Raw genomic sequence first — 20758 nt, 5'->3', positions numbered from 1 at the left:
GGCGGGACCTCCTCCACCTCCCCCAGCTGTAAGAACCCCTGAACCTCCTGCTCAAGAAGATTCTCGTGAGAAGGGTCCCTGAACAGGAACGGAGAGGGGGGTGGAAATAAATTGGAGGGTGTAGCCATGCACCACCGTACTGAGGACCCAGCGGTCCAAAGTTATCGCCGACCACACTGGGAGGAAAAAGGAAAATTGGGTGCAAAAAATTGGGTAAAAATTGCCCCCAGGCGCACTCTCAAAACAACTTTTTAGTCCCTTGCATGGAGCAGGTTGAGCCTGACTAGGCAGAGGGTGGGGGCGGGTGGCTCGAGCGCCATCTGCAACCCTTGGGCTTGTGTGTGGCGGGTCCTACCAGAGTTGACTCCCTTGCCCCTGGGGAAGTTGCAGTTTGAACCACTTATGTGCCGAGCCTGGAATGTAGAGCCCCAGGGTTTTTAGGGTGGCTGCGGTCCATCCTCATTCCTGGGATGTGTAATGGCGTTCTGGTGACATGAAGGGCCAGTCCTGACGTTCCTGCTGGGAAGCGCATGCCTCTGTGGATCTGCATCAGGTAACTGGCGAAGTCTGCCTCGAATACCACTGCCAGTGCCCAAGGTCTGGTGACAGTAGCGAGCTCTGATGCATCTGCCTCCATAACTTCAAGGCATGACAGCTTCGGATGAGTGAATGGTGGCGGGACGTCCCCCATGAGGGCGGACGGAAAGGTACCAAGGTGGGCTTACCCCAAGGTCTGGGCACCACCGGGGCTGGTGTTGGCGGCACTGGGAGCATCAGGATTTCCTGCGCAGCCTAGAGCACTTCAGGCATCGATGGCACCTGAAGTTGATGAAGGCTTGCCTCTGTGTTTGGGCTTCCAGGCAAAGAACGGGGTGGGCTGCATCGCTTGATGTGAGCTGAGGCCTGACTTCCCGACAGGGGAGATGAGCCACCTGGTGCAGGTCTTAGCTCACCCCCAGCCCTGTTCTTCCACTTGCGGGGAGTAGGAGACCGTTCCCTACCGGCCTTCTTTGACTTCTTGGCCAGGCCTATGGATGGGGATTGGTGCCAGCTCGTTGACGGCAGCGGCGGGGCACTACGCACTGATGCCATGGTGCTGGGTGCCGATTCGGACCTTTGCTCCAGGGCTGGAGTGAGCACCGACTCCATCCAGTGCACTTTGAGTCTGATCTCACGCTCTTTCTTGGCCCTAGGTTTAAAGGATTTGCAGATTCGGCTCTTATCACTTGTGTCCTTCACTGAGGCACCAGAGACAGCTACTATGTGGATCGCTCACGGGCATGGACCTTTTGCAGCGACTGCAGGGGTTAAAGTGATGAAACTTAAACTCTAACTACTGCTAAGGGCTAACTAACTCAATTACTATGTATACTAACTTTACAAGAACTCTAGTTTGTAAGAACGAAGCCTCAGCAACACTAGTAAAAGCAGCGAATGTTCCGTGCACCATCACTGGCGGCAAGAAGAAACTGAGGGTCGGGGGAGCTGGCGGCGCCCCTTATACCATGCCATGCTGGTGCCACTCCAGCAGGCGCCAGGTCCGCTCCCCAACAGATACTGCTGAGGGAAAAACTTCTGGTACCAGTGCATGTGGCGAGCACATACACCTAATGTGGAATGGACATGAGTAAGCACTCAAAGAACTACAGTTCTCTCATAGACAGATAGTGTTTTTCAAACTTAACAAACCAAAGGTCAGACGAGACCACAGAAATCACCTAGTCTGACCACCTGCATACACAAGCCTTAGAACTTCCCAATCTCCTTAGGAAAATACATCCAACTTTGATTTAAAAATGGCCAGTGATGAGAATCCACCATGACCTTGGGTAAGTTGTTCCAATGGTTAATGACTCTCACCGTTAAAAATGTATGCCTTATTTCCAGTCTGATTTTGTCTAGCTTCAACTTCCAGACAGAGGATCGTGTTGTACTTTTCTCTGCTAGATTAAAGAGCCCACTATTAAAGGTTTGCTTCCCATGGAGGTACTTAGAATGTAGTCAAGTTCTCTCTTAACTTTCTCTTTGTTAAACTAAATACACTGAGCACTTTGAGTCTATCACTGTAAGGTATTTTTTAGTCCTTAGTCGTTCTTGTGGCTCTTCACTGAACCCTCTCCCATTTACCAACATCATTCTTGAATTGTGGACACCAGAACTGGACCGTGTTCCAGTAGTGGTCACACTAGTGCCAGAGAAGTGAAATAACCTCTTTACTCCTACTTGAGATTCCTGTGTTCAGGCAGACAAGGATTGCATTAGACCTTTTGGCCACAGCATCACACTAGGAGCTCATGTTCATCTGATCATCCTTCTCACCACCACCCCAAAAATCTTTTTCAGTCACTGCTTCCTAGGATAGAGTCCCCCAGCCTGTAAGTATGACCTATGTTTTTTGTTGGCAGATATGTTTACATTTAACCATATTAAAATGTGTATTTTTTGCTTATGGCCAACTTAACCAAGTGGTTCAGATCACAGGATCTCAGTACAAACATATCTGTTTGATTATTCCCCATTTACAATTACATTTTGAGATCTATCAGGTAGCCAGATTTTAATCCGTGTACTTACCAGAGTAGCTCTTGTTCTCTGTATGTATTGCCTCCACAGGACCATGCATGCCTGGTCTCACAAACCTTTTGTAACTTGATGGGCAGTTGAGCACTCACAAATTCCTAAAACTTAACAGTGCCTTGACAACAGATATATCCTACACACTCTCCAACCAGCCTTCAGTCTCTTTCTTCCTCCAGGAGCTTTAGGGCTTTAAGAGTGAAGCAAAGAGGAGGGTCAGTGTGGATCTGTGGAGGTGATGCTGTTGAAGAACGTGTTGGTGTGGTAGACGACCCTTTTTTGCTTCCATAACATTGCCTCAACAGCACTATGCCATAGAGAACTAGCTAGCAGTGACAGTCGTCAGAAGGTGGCCTGAGACCACTGCTTGTTGAACATTAGTTAAAGCACTGCCCTTGTTGAAACCAGCATCTTGTTCTTTGTGAAAATAGTGATTTGTGAAGGTGTGAACCAAACTCCATGGAGTAGTGGGTTCTTGACATAAGATAGGGCCCCACCTCAGAAGTTATGTGGGGACTGGGGCTATCCAAGGTAAGCATACAAATATCTCCAGGAAGCAACAAAATCACAACATATGGTGCTGTAACAATAATACGCGGCAATAAGAATTCCATGGGCTCAGCCTGCTCTTCTTATGCCAACAAAAGATGTTTATCAATAAGTCTATTTGAGTGAGAATAGTACTCTATATCCTAGACCCTCGATCAAGAAAAATGCAGTCTGATTATTGCTTGAGACAAATAAATTGATCTGAGCCCCCTCCCCCATTTCTCATAGATCTTGATCAGTACTGTATATTTCAACTCAAATTCCCTTGTGGAGAGAGTTTGGTAACTTAACTAGTCAACTTGAAGGCTGACCTTGTATTGGATGTGTGTATCCGAGACAGGTTTCCCACACACTGCAGGTTCCAAAGAGTAAAATTTGATGGAATAGCTGGCTGAGCTGCTGCTCTGAAGCAGGATGGAGCTAAATTTAATTTGAGGGTTAAGGGTCTCCAACAGCACTGCCCTGACTCCAATTTTTAATCTTGCTTTGTTTCTTCCTGGTCCATTTACCATGATGTGTGAAGACCCATTAAAGTGCATCATCCCAACACTGATGCATCTACAGTTATCTTTGTGGGTAGCATCTCTTGTACTTTCCCCTGGGATAAATCTAGCTTGCTCCACCATCTCAAGGATTATAGTTACTTGTGGAGACCATTACCTTGTGCCATGGATCTTCTTGGCAATCCACTCTGTTAGGATGGATTACAGGTCTGATGCAGGACGGCTAACTGAATTGTGTCTGCATGCATTAGGCCCAGAAGTTTCAGCAGCTGACAAATTTGGGCCGTTGGGATTTTGTACAGAGGATCTGCAGCCTACTTCTTAATCTCCTGCTAAAAGGAATACAAGATCTGGATCACGAGATGGGTTGATCATGCCACCACTCCTCATGTCCAACATTCACAACTATTCTGGCTCTCTGTTGTGGCAGGGTCTGAAATGCCGAAGATTGGAAAACATCCCCTTACAGTAAGAAAAGGAGGATTTATGTATGAGATGGCTGCTCTTGTGGCTGCCTGAGCTGCACTGTAATCCTCCTTTACACTATACTTAAAGACAGAAAGCTTAAGTGCCTACCCTTCCACAGGGATTACTTTGGAATGGGAAAATTTGTAACTTTGTAGCCTTTTATATAACTTTGTAGGCTTTAGTAATATGGCTATTTTCCTTATTTTTTAGCTGTCACCATTTTTAATGTTTTCCCCAAAGAGGAATGTCTGTTCATGTGGATGTGCAGAGTATCTATTGGGAATGACTGTCAACCATCCATGATACAGCCACAATAGCCTCCAACCAAGTAGCTAGGATGCAATCATTCTGCAGAGGGTAGTGTTCTCTCTATGGGATCCTTTGGTAAAAAGATTCCCTTGTCCAAGCTGATCATGATGTCTTTTGTCAGCAAGGCCACAGCTGTATCAACCTTAAGCACCTGCAACTTACACAACTTCTAAAATGTGTTTTTATTCAGCATTCATGTTTTTCTAAGTGTTCATTTAGATCTCCTGCTATTCATAAAGTTGTGGAGGAAAAATCTGCAGCCATCCTAGCTTGAATAGGAAACTTACGCTTGGTTTTGAGGCCTTCCTCCTCTATTGCTAATGTGGCATCAAACTAGGTAGATGGAAAGAATTTGGTTCTGATCTGGTCACGTCGGATACAGGTAACTTGCCCTGTGCAAGGGCAGGGTGTATGTGTGTATAAGAAATACTACAACTTTTGGGTTTTTCAGTACCCAAGGCCTTTTAGTGTGTTTCAGCAACTATTGCTGTCTAAAGAAGCTTGTGTAGCAGTGGGAGAGTGGTATTTTGTGCTGTTCATACATGGTTCCCTTAATTGCTCTTAGGTGGGGCAACTGTATGTTGTACGTCCTCAACTAGGGGCAGGCCAATCCAACAGAGGCACTGGGCAGTGTTCCTTTGGGGGAGGAAGAACCATGAGGGAGTCCTGGGATCTGAAAGACACCAGTCTGCTTCCTTAAGCCAGTTAGCTCCCATTTCAATACTTTACAAGGGACCTAAGTATCCTAGGTCCTTTTCAAGTAATCTGTGTTTGGTACATGAGAAGGGTTTTGCACTGAGTGTTCCTTGGGTGCCCCTGAATGAGAGCTAGAGTCCTTTATGTATATTTTTCTGGGCAGAGGCCACCCTGAATGAACATTCCCTGTGCTGTGTGGAAATGGGGGGAGAAGGGAAGAAAAAAGGATCCTCTCTAGCCTTTGAGCCCTTTTGCCAGCTTAAGACGACAGATATAGCCCCTCCCCCCTTTCTGATGTAGCCTGAGGAGGACTTTGCAGATATTGTGTAGAGGACAGCATGCCTGACAGAAGGCACTCCAGGAGGGTCTGTGCTTAGGTCATTTGCCTAACAAATAAAAAATGCTACCCCTTGTAGGGAGCAAGGGAGAAGAATAGGTTTCACTTGTTTTTGTTCCCATCAGTTGTCCAGAAAACGTTAGTTCCAGAGAAGTTGACTCCTACCATGTCAGTGGAGAACTTCAAGGTAACACAAGATAGTGCTGTGACCAAGCGGAGTAGATGGTTAAGCAACAGTTTGAGTTTCGTCTGCAGCAAGGCACCAAACCAGTATTGCAGACAAGTGGTGCCAGGAAGCAAAAATACTTGAGGTGCTGATCCTCTTTGTTGTTCATATAACATTTTACTAAGAACCAGAAGAGGGGAGATGGACATGCCCAGCCATGCTCTTTGGTGAAACCCAGAAACAGAAGGTCCAAGCCAAGTATTTTTTAAAGTGTTAAACAGCTGAATGCATCAAGACTGCTTCATAACTCAGGTTTCTTCTGTTAAAATTAACAAGTTTAAGCAACTTACATCACTTGTATGCTTCACATGTAGTGAGACAGGAGATTGAAAACTCAAGTTTTCAAGCACGAAGTATGGGTATACTGTATAAATGGCATTTTTAAAATGGTAGCTTCAGTAAAGCTATTTTCTCTCATAGCAAACACTTTTTAGGCCCAACTACCACCAATTTTCTGATAATTTTTGTATAACTTATTACAAACAAAATGCCAGTTGCTTTTCCCAGGAAGTACTGAAAGAATCTACATTGGTTTAACACATTTATGCTATCCTGGGTAATTACAGGTTGTTTTGGACTCTGCCATTTGCAAAACATTTTTCACCAGTACAAAATACACTAATGAAACCTTTTCAGACAGATGTCTACATAAAAATGGCACCTTCTGTCTATTGTGGTCCTGCCTCAAAGCCACTTATCAAGGCCTCCTCATGCTAATGCATAAACATTAATGCATAAACATTATGCTCAGAAAAAATTTACAACCAAAGCTCATTGAAAACATCCAATCCCTGATTTTCAGGTCTGCTTACTTCAGTAACAATACTTTTTACAGCTTTCCTCATTAGCCCTGTAGAATTAACATAGCTATTGGATATGGATTTGATTCCTTGTGCATAAGAATTATTCACTGTTACACCAATGCAAGTCCAATGAGAGTTTCACAGGTGTCACTAAACACTAATCTCCACTTCCTTTTCCTGTGGGCACCCTCCCTTCTGCCCTCCCCCTCAATTGCATCAGTAAAATGGTCATTTGCCTAACAAAGAATTACTTAATGTAACTTACTTAATTTCTTCACAGCAGTGTTAGACTTAATTCCATTTTGTTAAAATTCCTTTGAGAGTCTCAGTTAAGGCACTATACACATACAAATAACTATTATGGTGGGAAGATTTGATGGCTTGGGAATTAAAAGGAGAGCTAATTTCAGCTCAAAATTTAGAAGAGTCAAAACCCTAAAAAAATTTGCTAGTGCACAAGCTCATGTAAATGAGGGAAACGATTTTAATTTTCTAAATTTTGTCAATGATTTTGGGATGGTTTCTTTGGAGGCATTTACTTCAAATTGGTAAACCTTTCTGCATGTGACCAGAGCTCCATCTGGGCATATGTTTTACAAATCTAAAACTGAATGAAATGCAAAAAGAAATGAAGTAAATTAACTTCCACAGTTAAGTAGTAATAGTTAAGTTTAATTAGTTGATTGTGAAAAAATTAGCAAGAAATACTAAATCAATATAAATAAAGTGTAATCTAAATCTAGTCATGAGAGCTGGATGATTCAGGAGATTCTTGGAATATGGATGTTCTTCATCTCTAACTCACTGGTTAGAATTTAGCCCATAGTAGTAGTACTTTTTTATTATCCAGATGACATGTATATACAAAATAAAAGACATGAAAATCCATTTGTGTAATTAACTTTATTTTGAGGAAGAAGAGGTTTATATGTAACTGTAATTTTTCTATCCATACCAGAAACTTCAAAAGGACTGGAAACTAGAACTTCCTTAACCATCATTGCAATACCAACATGAGTTTGTATGAACAGCAAATTATATAACTAATTGCTATGTTCAATAAATATTTTTCTCCTGCACTGATTAAGGGGAAACACTACTTTGAATTCAATTAAAAAAAAATCAGTTAGATTTTTATGGTTTTAACTTGTGTAGCAGTCTAGAAATTTTTCATCTATAAAACATACACTGAAGATAAAGGTTGTAAGAATCTGTTTTTCCAAAGAAGTTAAACCAAATATGAAAATTTGCTATAGCTCTAATATTTTCTACACTCAAAGCAATTTAACCAAAAAAACCCGTTGGGTTCATGACTATCTAGTGAAATTCGCCATTACAGAAAAGGTTCAGAGATGTTGCTTATTTTTCAAAATCAACAACCAAGCATTAACAGAAAGATTAACAAGTTTTTTTTGGAAACACAGGTTTATATTAAAGTAGCTGAGTGTGTATATTACACACAACATGCAAGCTTTAAAAAACATCAATGCTCTCTTCTCCTCATTAGATTAGCCAGGAGTACAATTGTTTTAAAAACAAAAACAGAATGACTTACAAAATGTAACAACACTTTGGGATTTCTATTTAGTTTTGCTTAAGATGTTTACTACACAAAACTACAACAATTACAATTTTAAGAGTATTACAATAAAAGGGGTGGAAAACAGCAATACTTCAACTGAAAATATGCATCTTCTAAATGAACCAAAGATCTTATAAGATGGATTTGAGGGGGAGACCAAAGGGAAGCTAAGGGCAGAACTTTATTTAAAAATCATGTCCACAACTGGAATTCTTCCGTTCTTCAGTAGCGTCCTGAAAAAAGATGACACTATTACTATAAAAATCATGTATATTTAAACATTCGAGCTTGCAGTAGCAGAACTTACACCAAGGCGAATTTTCTGTTGCCACATTCAAGATTTCTCATTTATCACAAATCTATTTTCCATTAAAACTAACAATCAAGTCCAGATGCATTAGCATGGTTTAATATGAACTATTTACATATACTTACTTGGGCTATAGGAGCGGGATCTTGACCGTGATCGATATCGGCTATAATAAGGTGAAGGTGATCGTCTCCTTTAAAGAGAATATAAAGTTTTTGCTTTGTTATGAAAGTGTCTTTATACAATCACTTCTATGTGATACAGTTATTCCCTTGATGGTGGATGATTGGACTGTATGGTTGATTTAAATCTGATTTGGCAGAGACTCAATGAAATATTTAAGGCGCTCCTAGCTTCTCTATTCCAAGTATTGTGTATTTAAAAACTTACGAGTTTATTTAGAATGTTTATTATCCTATATGGTGCTCCAAAGTGTGCCCAGCACATCTGCAGAGATGTAGAAACAAGTCCTTTCCCCCAAATAATTTAGTTTAACTAGACAACTTTGACAAAGGAGAAAGACTTTTAAATGGATCTGACCTCATGCTTAACCATCCTTTTAGTGGCTTTATTTTCAATATGACATTTTCCATTTCATTTTAATATTTTCCTATTTTAGTTTTATTTGCACCCCTGCCTATTTACATACATTCTTATTAGCTTGGGTTCAGAAATCTCCCCCCCCCCCCGATTCTGAAACCTTAGCTTTCTATTACATTAGCCTTTCCTCCAGTTCCCTACTGACATTATTTCCCTTTCTTCTCCTCCCCTTATTCTCCTAGAAAGGAGTATGTGGACAGCTGAATATGTTATTTAGTTGACATAACTGCATTAGTAAGGCTACAAGGCTTGCTTTTGCTGATCTTTCTCCTAGCGGTCACTTGAAATTTAAGGACACCAGATATGTATGAGAGTTGCAAGTTTCCCCACAGCAACATATTAAAAAAAATAAAATAAAATAATCAATTAATCAAACTGGTTACCTGTACCGGTAGTCATATTCTTCATATCTGTCATATCCTCTATCATATCCCCTATCATAGTAGGAATCACGACGACGACCTGCTCCTCCACCACCACCACCACCACCGCCACCTCCACTGCTATTTAAAAAAAAGGAATAAAATAGAAGCATAAAAGTCTGCCTTCGTTCTTCTTAATTTTAAGTTCTCTAAAATTATCTTCAGTGTCCTCAAGTGAAACTACTAACTGTACACTTTGTGTCTCAGACTCAGTAGATTCCACATTTAAAGAAAATCACTAAGTGCATTAATTAACCAGAGTGGGGTGGGGTTTAGACATTAAAGAGCCCTGGAACAATTTGTTTCCCCCATCTTGTTTATTTTTAATATATTCTTCACTCAGTAAGCTCTTGGGCTTTAAAAGACGTTCACCTTAAGTAAAAATACCATACTAAAACAGGGTTTAATAGTGTACCTCAAGATCAACTGCAACAAACCCAACCCCAGTGCATGCAAATACATTAGCGATAAAGAACAGCTTTAAAAAGGCAGACGACAAACCCTCACAAAAAATATGCTGCTGGTAGCGTCTTAACACACTTAGTTTAACTTGATCTGAGGTTCGTTTACGCAGAAAGAAGAGTAAATTCCTTACTGGGTTGGCCTGCCCATGTAGATGCCCGGGGTGGGCGTGTGCGCTCTCTTGGTGATGGAGTAATCCACGCGGATCCTCCTGCCGTCCAGTTCCATGCCATTTGCATGTTCCATCGCCTGCAGGGGAGACAGGGGCCCGGCCATTAGCTCGCGAGCTGCTACACCAGTTAATGAATAGGCGATAAAATGAGCGCTTCGCTTTTCAGTACGCGGCACAAGCCCTGAACAAACGTGATCTACTCAGGCTGGCTACTAGCGCCCCGCTGTGGCGAGCGGCGCGTCTCGCCCGCCGACATGCCCGTCGCAGGCGGAGTGTTGCAGCGCTGCCTGCACTGGGGCGCTGGAGCTACGTGACGCGCGATCCCTGTGCTAGCCATTAACATACTGACGCTTTCCCCACACCACTTCGACATTTAGCCAACCAAAAAGTTAACAGGCAGCAAAGCAGCTTTCCCTGTAAACGGCATCCTTCCGAGCCCCGCGGAGGGGACGGGCTCATTCAGAAGCCGCGCACACAGTGGCTTCCTGCGGGATGCATATGGCCACATTACTGCTAGTCGGCTGCCATTTCATGCTCTCTCTGCCTCCTGCCATCTCCCTTACAAGGACCTACTCCAGCAGAGCTTAATAAAATGGCGGGTTCAGCCTACATGGATACCTAATTACAACTTTCCTCTCTACTCGCACTCTGTGCCGCTCGCTAAACCGATACCCATCAGGGACTGTGCTGGAAGGCTGCGCCCCCAGACAGGAATGGGACCCGCACACGCACTCATTCAGTGGCCCCCTGATACTCTCGGTTTTGAATCAATACAATGGCCCCCTAGCCCTATTCCAAATCATTCAAACTGGAATTCAACGGAGCATCACACACTTTAAAGAGTTACGTGAATATAATCTAAGACTTCAATCAAAGAGATCAGAGTTAACCACTAATATATTTATTAGGTTACAATTAAGTGTTATTTGCAATAAGCAGCAATTTCTGGCCCCTTCCATCTAAGGGCATTCTCAGCTAACAGGTCTTTGACCGATCAGTTCATACTAACGATTAGTTTACCTGATGTAGATTGTATTTTCCTTCTCTTATATGAGCTAAATAGAGTTTTATTAAAATTAGCACACCAAATTGTCTTCCCATTTTATGGATTTTAAGTTAAATATCACACATCACACTTAAGGCTGTCTTGTAAATGATACACAAAGCATTCTCTTTTACAGACAGAAAGTAACTAAAATTGTAACCATTAAAACAAAATTAGATTCAGATATGGTTCCTTTTCAAGTCCCTTTTTTGGCCAACAATAATTTTATAATTTAATGTTAAATCAATGCAATAGGAATCTACAAGACAACACCACATGGTCACTGTTTATATCCCTACCAAACTGGAAATAAATTCTCCACTAACCTATTTAATCCCACTTAGTTTGCTCTTTTATAATGCTGTTTAAATCTAGACAATATCGCCACCTAGTGATATCAATTCAAGCTCAAAAATAGCTAGATTTAGTACAGGGAATAGCAGAGCAAAACCATGAGAGGATAATGAGCAAGATCTCAATCTTTCAGCATTACACTTAAACATATAAATACAAGGTTTTGAAGTGTTTGCATACCCATAATCTTTTAAACTACTCCTATAATGCCATAAAATAAAAATGCTGTTCAGCAAAGATGCACTCAGATATAAAAAAGCAACTGGCTACAGAATACCCTAGAACTCAACAGGATTCTCAACTGATGTCATTTTGACCATAGGCATCTCAGAAACTTAATAAAGTGAAATAAGGTATAAAAGGTGGGGTTATTTTATATTCAGGTGGAAGATATTTTAAAATCTAAGGAAATATGAGCCAGCAATTTTGGTAAAGTCTTACAAAGCAAATACGGCTGAAGTGACAGCCAGTTCAACAAATACAGACTTGATTGAGGTTTTTGTTTAACTGAAAAGCTAACTCTACAGGAAAAGGAACTTCTATTTCAAATGGCCCCGTCCCTTTCAGGGAGAAGTCAACCTTGAAGATGATCCATTTTGAGAGCTGCTATATACGAACAACATACCTAACTGGCAAATAAGGTTTGAGTGTGTTAACTGGAACAACATCTTAGAACTACCATTAAGATATGTACCTATGGATCTCAAGTCAGTGTAATTCTAGTGTCTTATTGTGACCCAAAATATTAATAACTGTTTCCCCAAAGAACATTAAGTACATTACACGTTAATATAAAGATTCAACAGTTTAATTTGTAATTCCACAGCTCTTCAGAAAACCTGACTGGCCTGCTTAGTGTCCCAAATAAATGTTTATCAAAAACAAAACACAAAGACACTCTTTGCCCCCAAACCTACCCCCTTCCCCCCATAAAACACAAAAATAAAAAAGCTGAACAACTGTCAGCATCATGGTCAGGATATTTAAAGTAACTTTAAAGTGATTTCCTTTTTTACCTATGTGTATTACAGTCCTTATAGACATCTATTTACCCAATAGGCAAGAACAATGGGGCCTAGATTTTTTTTAAAAAGGTAATTAAAGTCAAATAATTTTCATAACCTGATCCCACCTTCAGCCACTAGCAACTCTTCTTAATGATGCTGTGTACTATTTTTAACAGCACAAAGCAACTAACAGAGAAATCCATGCAATGATCGTTCATAGAGTGCTTAAACGGTCCACAGGTGAAAGTGTCTTAAATTTGCAGACATTATTGCCAGGGACACATTAGGAATGCTAATAACTTTTGATAGTTTGCATTTCTGTACCTCAAACACATCCATTTGTACAGCTATTTTGTATTTGTATGCAAAGCATATTTTTATTAATTACTGTAAAGCGTATAATAAAAAATATTTAAAATGTTTACTTGCCTAGGGAAAGTTTCCCACAGTTAATCAAATTCTTTACAACATTTGTAAACTAGATTTTCAAATAGGATTGCATATCCCTACAGCACAGTCTCAGAAATTCACTTTTTCGTCAAAAGGGTGAAAAACAGTATTGATTTGAATGTCTGGCAAATCTAAAATAGATGCCCAAATTTAAGAGGAAAATTATTAAAGTTTAATTTTGGTTTTAAACATCACTGTTTACTACCCTTTCCAAGCCATAATGCTTTCCCCTATTGATTCTGTCCTTTTCTATTTGAACTCTGATTTTCTCCCCAATATCTGAACATTTCTGGAAGACCTGAAATCACCATGGCTTTTATAAGATGATGTAACAAACAGACAGAAACAAGTTTTAGTAGTTTACTTGGGTAGATTCCATGGGAAACACTAAGTCACTGTCTTCACAGAGGGAGAAAGAATGGAAGTATATGAACATTAGTAACCGCATGTGAATTCTTCAATTCTACATTACTATCTTAAACCTGGATCAGCTTAGTACTGTTTATATCCTTACAGCTGTTCAGTGGCCTATTAACTTTAAGTTGGTAGTCTGTGTAGATCCTAGTGGACTGGTATACCACCTTTACCCTAGTGACAATGGCCAAGGATTCAATAGGCAGAGACTCAACTACTCTTTCATCCCCCTAGAACAGAGGTTTCCAAACAGTGGTATGCATACCCCTGGGGATACATGGGAGAAATTGTGCAATGGTGGATTTTATTTATTTTATTTATTGCATTTTCATAATAAATGAGTCAAAGATTTAACACAGTGGGAATTTGTTATATAAAATACAGTAGTTGATTTACTCCATATGTACCAAAGAGAACAGTGAAATATGGACAGATGGCTTAAAGACAGGTAGTATTTAAAACACAAAAATTACCAATGATGAAAAGGCTAGAGGTATGAAGACAGCTGGTAGATCCGGAAGGGGGTACGTAATAACAAGAGTTTGGGAACTTCTGCCTTAGAAAAAACAACCCAGGGGAGGATTGAGGCACATAGGAGGGCTTACGCCATCTCTGTGTGTTGCACTTATTCAGCAAACAGCTCTACAAAGTGAAATCCTTTGTTAATATATTTCATGAGGCCTAAAGTCACTAAAAATAATTGTGCCAATTACATGATTGGTTTTAAGTAAGAGATACAACCCAAACTACAAACAGATCAAACATTAGAGGCCTTTATTTGACAGTGTCTCATTAACTGCTATGTACAGCTTCAAGAATTTGTGAAACCAATGAAGCAGGCCAAGCATAGTTAGTAATTTACTACTACAATTGTAAAGGCAATACCCTTACACACTGTAAAAATGTTTTAAATAAAAAACTTACAGCTGTAACTTCTAAATAGTAGTTAATGACTTTTGGGACACATTCAAATATTTCTACATATATTTATTTTCAGTATTCCTTAAAGAATTGTGATTACTTACATGGAAAGGATTTCTACTAAGTCATTGGCTTTTGTTGCCTATTTCTTACCTGACGTCCTCCTTATGTCAATCACTTCCACAAAAAACAATTGTGATGCAATGAACAATATTAAAACATGTGATAGGACCAGACAGTCACAATGAATGAATTAAACTAAAGCTTTTGTGAAACCAATATTGTTTAATATCTCATTCAGATCAGAATAAAAAATGCAAGCAAATTAAGCATATAAAAATAGCTTTTTTATTTACTGTAATCTGTCAAGTCTAACATTCAGGACTCTATTTCCTTGTAAGAGTCTGCATCAGTTTCCTGCTCTGGTGTAAGTATTTCTAATGTTAAATGTTAGAAATTGCAAGCAAGCCTGCATTTTACATATTTAAACATCCTGCTAAGAATTTGGGATCCTGTTTTTCAAAAAGCTTTAAAGAATTTAAGGGTAGATAAATACAGGATATAAAAGAAAATTATTTCTAATCGGAATGCTATTCTAATGTTTCTCTGAGTGTGTCAGCAATGTCAGGACACTTTACAATCAGCAAACTTTTAAAATCGTAATCCCATAGGTCTCTTAATCTCTGCTGGTTCATTTTGTTCTCAAGAGTGCCTTCTGTATGATTTGTGGGTTTTTTTTAAATGTAAACAATTTCTTTAAGCATTCACTGAATAATTTGTATGAGAATTTTTGAAGTCTGTAATAATAAACTATGTAAATTTATTTCTAAACACACCGATAGGCCAGCACTGTAGAGAGTAATTAGTATTGATAATTAGTAACATAGTTAACAGTGGTCTTAAGTAATGTAAATATTTGGTCAGAATATTTGTGGTCTTTTTGGATTTAAGTCCATGTTTCAGTGCTTGGGAAAGGTGATGAATTGACCACCCTTAAGTTCTCTATCTGCAGAACGGAAACAAAATATATCTAGCAACAATGTCAAGTTCATGTTTTATTAATGTGTTATGCTGACCCAGGGAAATTAATTTATAAAGGTCTAAAAAGCAGTGCAGTCTCTATGCCTACACAATCCTTGGTGCCTTTACCTAGACTGCCAACAGTGTAAATTACCACCACTTCTAAAAGTAGTTTTATAAGATTAACGCAACTGGACATTCCATAGAACTGGCATCCATAAAATTGAAAAATCCATATAATTACCAATACCCTGAATTATCCAGTCTCTCACACTTAGAAGTTTCCTGACACATTACTAAACAAATACACAATGTTACAAATATTCTACTTGCGGTTTTATTGAGAAGGCATTCCACTTCCCCACATGTGCAGCATTGTTACTCAAAGGTGTTTTAGCTATGAGTGTAGTAGTAGTTTTTCCCCGCTGCTATACATATTATTAGTCAACACAAACAACATTGAGGATGCATTTTTTTAAATAGAAAAGTGAACTCCAAAACGCAAACAGGTGGATAGGCGAGAATGGGCTAGAATTCCATCAAGGTGTTTCAGTGACAATGCGGTAAACAAGTGGAGGTAGAATGATTTTTCGTTCGAATTTTATGATGGAATGCCAATCGTGTGAATTATCTCCAAAGGGAGAAGATTACAAATGTGATAATCCCTTGTAATAAAATGCCATTCCTTAAACATCTCAATCTTTGAGACTGAGTAACTCAAGGAAGATCAACACAAGTGACCACATACTGCAACAGACAAGACACAAAAACAAATACCCAACTTTTAAGTTTCTTAAGAAAATATAACAAGTGATAAAACGTCTCCTTTCCTCTAAAAAAAAAAAAATCAGACAGAACCTCAAAGATTGTGCCCTCAGAAACAATCCGTGTTTTACAATTGGCCTACTCAAATAAACATCCTGAAAAGGACAAAAAATACTCTAGCAGGTAGAATAGTCTGGGTACCTCTGCTTTGAAAATAGCAACTAAAGACCAAACTGGACCCTTAAAGATTCTAAGCAACATTGTTTTGAAAAAGCATGCCAGAAGGACCACATGTAAACTCTGCATATATTTGGAAGAAAAACAGGTCTTAGGCTGGCAAGTGAAACAACCCTGCCTTATATAATAGCATGATAGTACAGGACTGCTAAAAGCTTATAGCAGCAAGAAATGCACTCAACACAGCCTTTGTAGTAACAGCAACACCTATTCAATTGGTGTTAGATACCAGAAGCTGGGTGGATTAAGGCTGTTCAACAGCTGATCTTTTGGAAACACTAGAATATAACTGTGAAGTCATTTATTGCATCTGTTGAAAACAAAGATGGGTTTGTTAGTTGACCCCATGGTGTCTTGTAAGCTCAGCAAGTAGATCTTTACAGTACTCTACGTGGGAGCTCTTTGGGAAGAAATTACTCACTTTGTGAAGTAACTGTGGTTCTTTGCTATGTCTCCCCCTTCAGGTGCACATTCACCCCTCAAAGCCCTTGATCAGAGGCAGTTAGTACTGTCCATTCAGCCCATGCCTCCTCACCCAGTACCAAGGCTACTGAGGGGCACGCAGGCGAGTTGCCCTTTCTTCTCCACTCAGAACAGGAATAGTCTGAAGCAGAGGGGAAGAAGGGTGGGTAGTGGAGCACCCCTAGAGACACACTTCTCAAAGAACTCAGGAATGCTGGAACAGGAGAGGCAAGGGGGCCATGGCCCCATCACTTTTAAAAGTGCGACGGCATACCAGCCACAAGGGCAAACGACCGGGGGTGGGCAGGGCCATGGTGGAGAGGCCATAGGGGAAGGGGGCCACAGTTCGGGCGCTAGTGGTCCCCACACTTTTAGGGTGCTTCTGCCGCTCCTGAAATAACCAGTTACTGCACAAAGTAACCAACCTCTTCTTCTTTGAGAAGTGTCCCTATGAGTGCTTCACTTCAGGTAACTTCTGAGCAGTACCTTCAATGGAGGAGGGAGCTTCAGGAGAGAGTCCGGAACTGAAGACAGTACTGCAGAACCAAGCATGGACAGCATGGAGCTAGGCGTAATATTTTGAAAACGTATGTACTGAAGCCCATGTAGTAGCCCTACAGTATTTCAGATACTAGTACACTCAATCAGTAATGTCGCAGATGTTGCCTGCGATCTGGTTGAATGTGCTATTACCCTGGGTGGGGTGGGGTGGGAATGAACACCCACAGCATCATAACAAGTGATAATACAGCTAGATATCCATCTTGATAGCCTGAGTAGAGATTGAGAACTGTGTGGATCTATCGGCAAAGAAAATGAAGAGCCTAGGTGTCTTCCTAAATTGCTTGATCCCATCTAAGTAGAAGACCAATGCTCTTCTGACATCCAGAGTATATAAACAAAAACCCTGTAGAGAAATATGTAGCTTTGGAAAAAACACCCATAGATGAATGGCTTGAATAAGGTGGAACTCTGATAGAAACTTAGATAAGAATTTAAGGTGTGGATGTAAAGAGAACTTCCCTTAAAGACCACCGTAAATGGGGGATAGAGTAAGGGAATCTGCCATCCAGGATCCAATCTCCCTGACCTTATGGCTGACATGATGGCTACTAAAAAGGCTGTCTTCATAGACCAAAGCAACAGAGCAGGTTGCCACTGGTTCGAATGGAGGTCTCATAAGGTACCAGACTGAGGTCTCAGGTTGGGGCAGGGTTTCTTATCTGGAGACAGACATTCCTCAAACCTTTAATAAGCCTAGACCACACTGCTTGAGCAAATATGGAAAATCGTTCTAGTGAAGGATGGAAGGCTGATATTGCCGTAGTATATCTGAACTCCTGTGGTACCGAATAGAGGATCAGTACCAACATGGTAGCGGAGGCCATGGTCGCCAAAGTTGATGGTACCGCCAATGGTAGGCATACCGAAATAAAAGCCAATGATGTGTGGTGCTGTTGCTTGCTGGTGCTGAATGCATGGGTACTGACAGATGGGCTGAACTTGATGGTGCCAGTTCTGAGTGTCTGTGCTTGATATGCTTGCTAGTAGAAGGTACCAAGTCCCGATTGGACCTCTCTCTCTCTCCTTGGTGCTCCAGGACTTTACAGCCCCTCTGGTACTGGATGAGGAGTCCTTCGATTCAGTGGTATTGAGTCAAGAGGCAGCTCAGAGGCCATAGATCTCACCAGGGTCCTGGACTTGTTTTGGAGCTGGGTCCTTAAGGTGAGAGCCAATGTTCTTTTTAGAAGCATTTCCTGAAGCCTCCAACGTTTTTCCTTCCTTAGGAGAAGCCTGTGCTGAGGTAAGAGAGGTGCTGGATCTGTCTGGAGACAGTTGTAGAGTGAGTGAGTGAGTGAGTGTGTGTGTCACACTGTCTCCTGACCTGACTCAGCAACTGTCTGAAGGGAGTGTTCCATCATTAGCAGACTGAGGTTAACCTCCTTTTTCATTGCCCTGGATTTGAGGGCCAGGCAGAAATTGCACTTCTGGCAGACTTGGGACTTCCCAAGCCCGACACACTTAGAGTGGCCATCTTGCACAAATACAGCCTCTCAGCAGGAGAGGCAATGTTTGAAGCCTGGTGAGCCAGATATGCCCTGCCAGGAAAAATAAGTCTCCCAGAAGGTAAAGACAGTAAAACTATTATCTCACTACTTATCTAACTAAATCTATACTAACAACTATAAAAACTATACCACTATAGAAATATTAGAAAAGCCAAGGCACACTCAAGGAGGACACAGTAGGGCTTCGTCTCAGGCTGAGGCGATTGAGAAGGAACTCAGGGCTGTTGCTCACCCCCCCCAATATAGCCTTGGTATCTGGCACAAGGAGGCATAAGGATGGATGAGCAGACTGAATGGACATTGCTAAGTAAAAATCTCCAATCATGGGATCGACAGGTGCATGCGTGCCTAAAGTGGTGCACCCATAGGGACACCACTTGAAAAAAGAGGAGCAGCTTTCCCACACCTCTATCTGGGTCCTGTTCAGTTGGAATGAGTGTAGTGTTATGCCATCTACATGTCATGCAACAATAGAATCAAAAGCCAAAGTAAGGCTGAGGTTTTGCTTTTATCCCTAGCTGGAGAGTGGCCACTAAATTACTGCTATGAGGACTGCCTCTTTCTCAAGACCTATCTAAAGTCTGACAGAAAAATGCAAGATGTCCACAGACATTAATTATATGTAATTTCATACTGCCTATGAGAGGTACTCATGTACCAGGACCCCACTGTGACAGGCACTTCATAAACACAGAACAAAAAAGAAGGTTCCTGCCCAAGGAGCTTACAATCTAGTTGTACAACAAGAGACAGAGGGTTACAAAAAAGAGCACAGGGAAGCAATTAAATAATATTGGCCAGCCTCATTGGCTACTGGTGTGCTGAGACCATAACTCAACTGTTGTCAAGTTTTTTGGGTGCATCATGGCATAGGAGAGTTTTAAGGAGGGATCTGAAGGAGAACACTGAAGTGGTTTTGCAAATGTTTACAGGAAGCTTCTCCCAAGCGGGAGGGGCAGCATGAGAGAAAGCATGAAGGTCCTTGTTTGAAAATCTAACAAGTGGGTAATGGAGGCTAGTATCATGAGCCAATCAGAGGCGGGAGTCAATATCTTGATCCTTAATGAGAAATGATAGGGTGGAGCTATTAAGTGATGTGGAGTTTGGTTGTTACCACGTATGATATTTTTACTTAAGTAGAGGGAGACTAGATCCGATAGCATATGGAGAGATGGCAGTTATGTGTACTCTGAGACATGCTGAATAGACCCAAATTCTACCATGACAGAAATTTAGCACTCTGGTGAGACTGGAAATTCTGTAGCAGTTTCACACTGAAGGAGAATTTTACAGAATTAAATAAAAGCATGTTAAATTCAATTAAATGTTGCACCATAATTATCAGTTTTTTAAATCGGCTGCAGAATTTTGTGCTGAAAATACAGAACTGCATTGTGGAAGCTGGAGACTATGAGTTCGTTAAGAGATAGCTGGGGCTTTTGGAAACTGGGAAAACAGTTTATGATTGTGAAATAAGCGTAATAGGCACATGTTTCTGCTAATGTGGTCAGCATTGTTATAGTTAACAAGGCTGACGCAAACTGTCATAATTAGGTTCCAGAATTAACGCTCTATTGAGCATGAGGATAATTCACACCTCTTAGACCTACTGTTTCAGACTGTCTACGCACTTAGGAAGACAACACAGAGACAGTTTACGTTCATTTCAAGTTCTCTTCATAACCAGGAGGGCTAGAAACTTTAAAACAAAATCTTAAGTTTTGCTTAAGGTGGGGTCTCTGTAGACAGTTACTCAGTAGCTGAAAACACAGCTACTAAATAACTTTAAAGCTGATCAGCTTTACCAGGGTCACATTAAAAGCTCAAAGGAATCTTAGTGAATTTCAGACATGTCAGAATGCACATGAACCTGATAATGGTCCTAAGAAACACTTGTTTATTTTGGACTAGTTCATGCAAGACTAAAGCATAGCTGTTTACATGGATCACTTTAAGGGACACATGCTGGCATGCATGACTTCTATATATGGCAAGTAA

General features: G+C 40.8%; 1 protein-coding gene across 2 annotated transcripts in view; it reads right to left on the bottom strand.

Annotated features, from left to right (window-relative positions):
* Nucleotides 1–7356: 7356 nt before the first annotated feature.
* The window catches only part of TRA2A (transformer 2 alpha homolog), a 44843-nt gene continuing 31441 nt past the window's right edge, over nucleotides 7357–20758 (bottom strand). For both annotated transcript variants that reach the window (XM_045003495.1, XM_045003496.1), the window contains 4 exons: nucleotides 9978–10093; nucleotides 9344–9463; nucleotides 8486–8553; nucleotides 7357–8283 (listed from right to left, as the gene is read on the bottom strand). In XM_045003495.1, coding sequence (XP_044859430.1) covers nucleotides 8273–8283; nucleotides 8486–8553; nucleotides 9344–9463; nucleotides 9978–10093 — 315 coding nt within the window. In that variant the 3' untranslated portion in view covers nucleotides 7357–8272. The remainder of the gene's footprint in view (nucleotides 8284–8485; nucleotides 8554–9343; nucleotides 9464–9977; nucleotides 10094–20758) is intronic.

The sequence above is a fragment of the Mauremys mutica genome, chromosome 2 (genome assembly GCF_020497125.1).
Source record: "Mauremys mutica isolate MM-2020 ecotype Southern chromosome 2, ASM2049712v1, whole genome shotgun sequence".
Taxonomy (NCBI): Eukaryota; Metazoa; Chordata; order Testudines; family Geoemydidae; genus Mauremys; species Mauremys mutica.
This window is presented reverse-complemented; position numbering and strand designations above follow the sequence as displayed.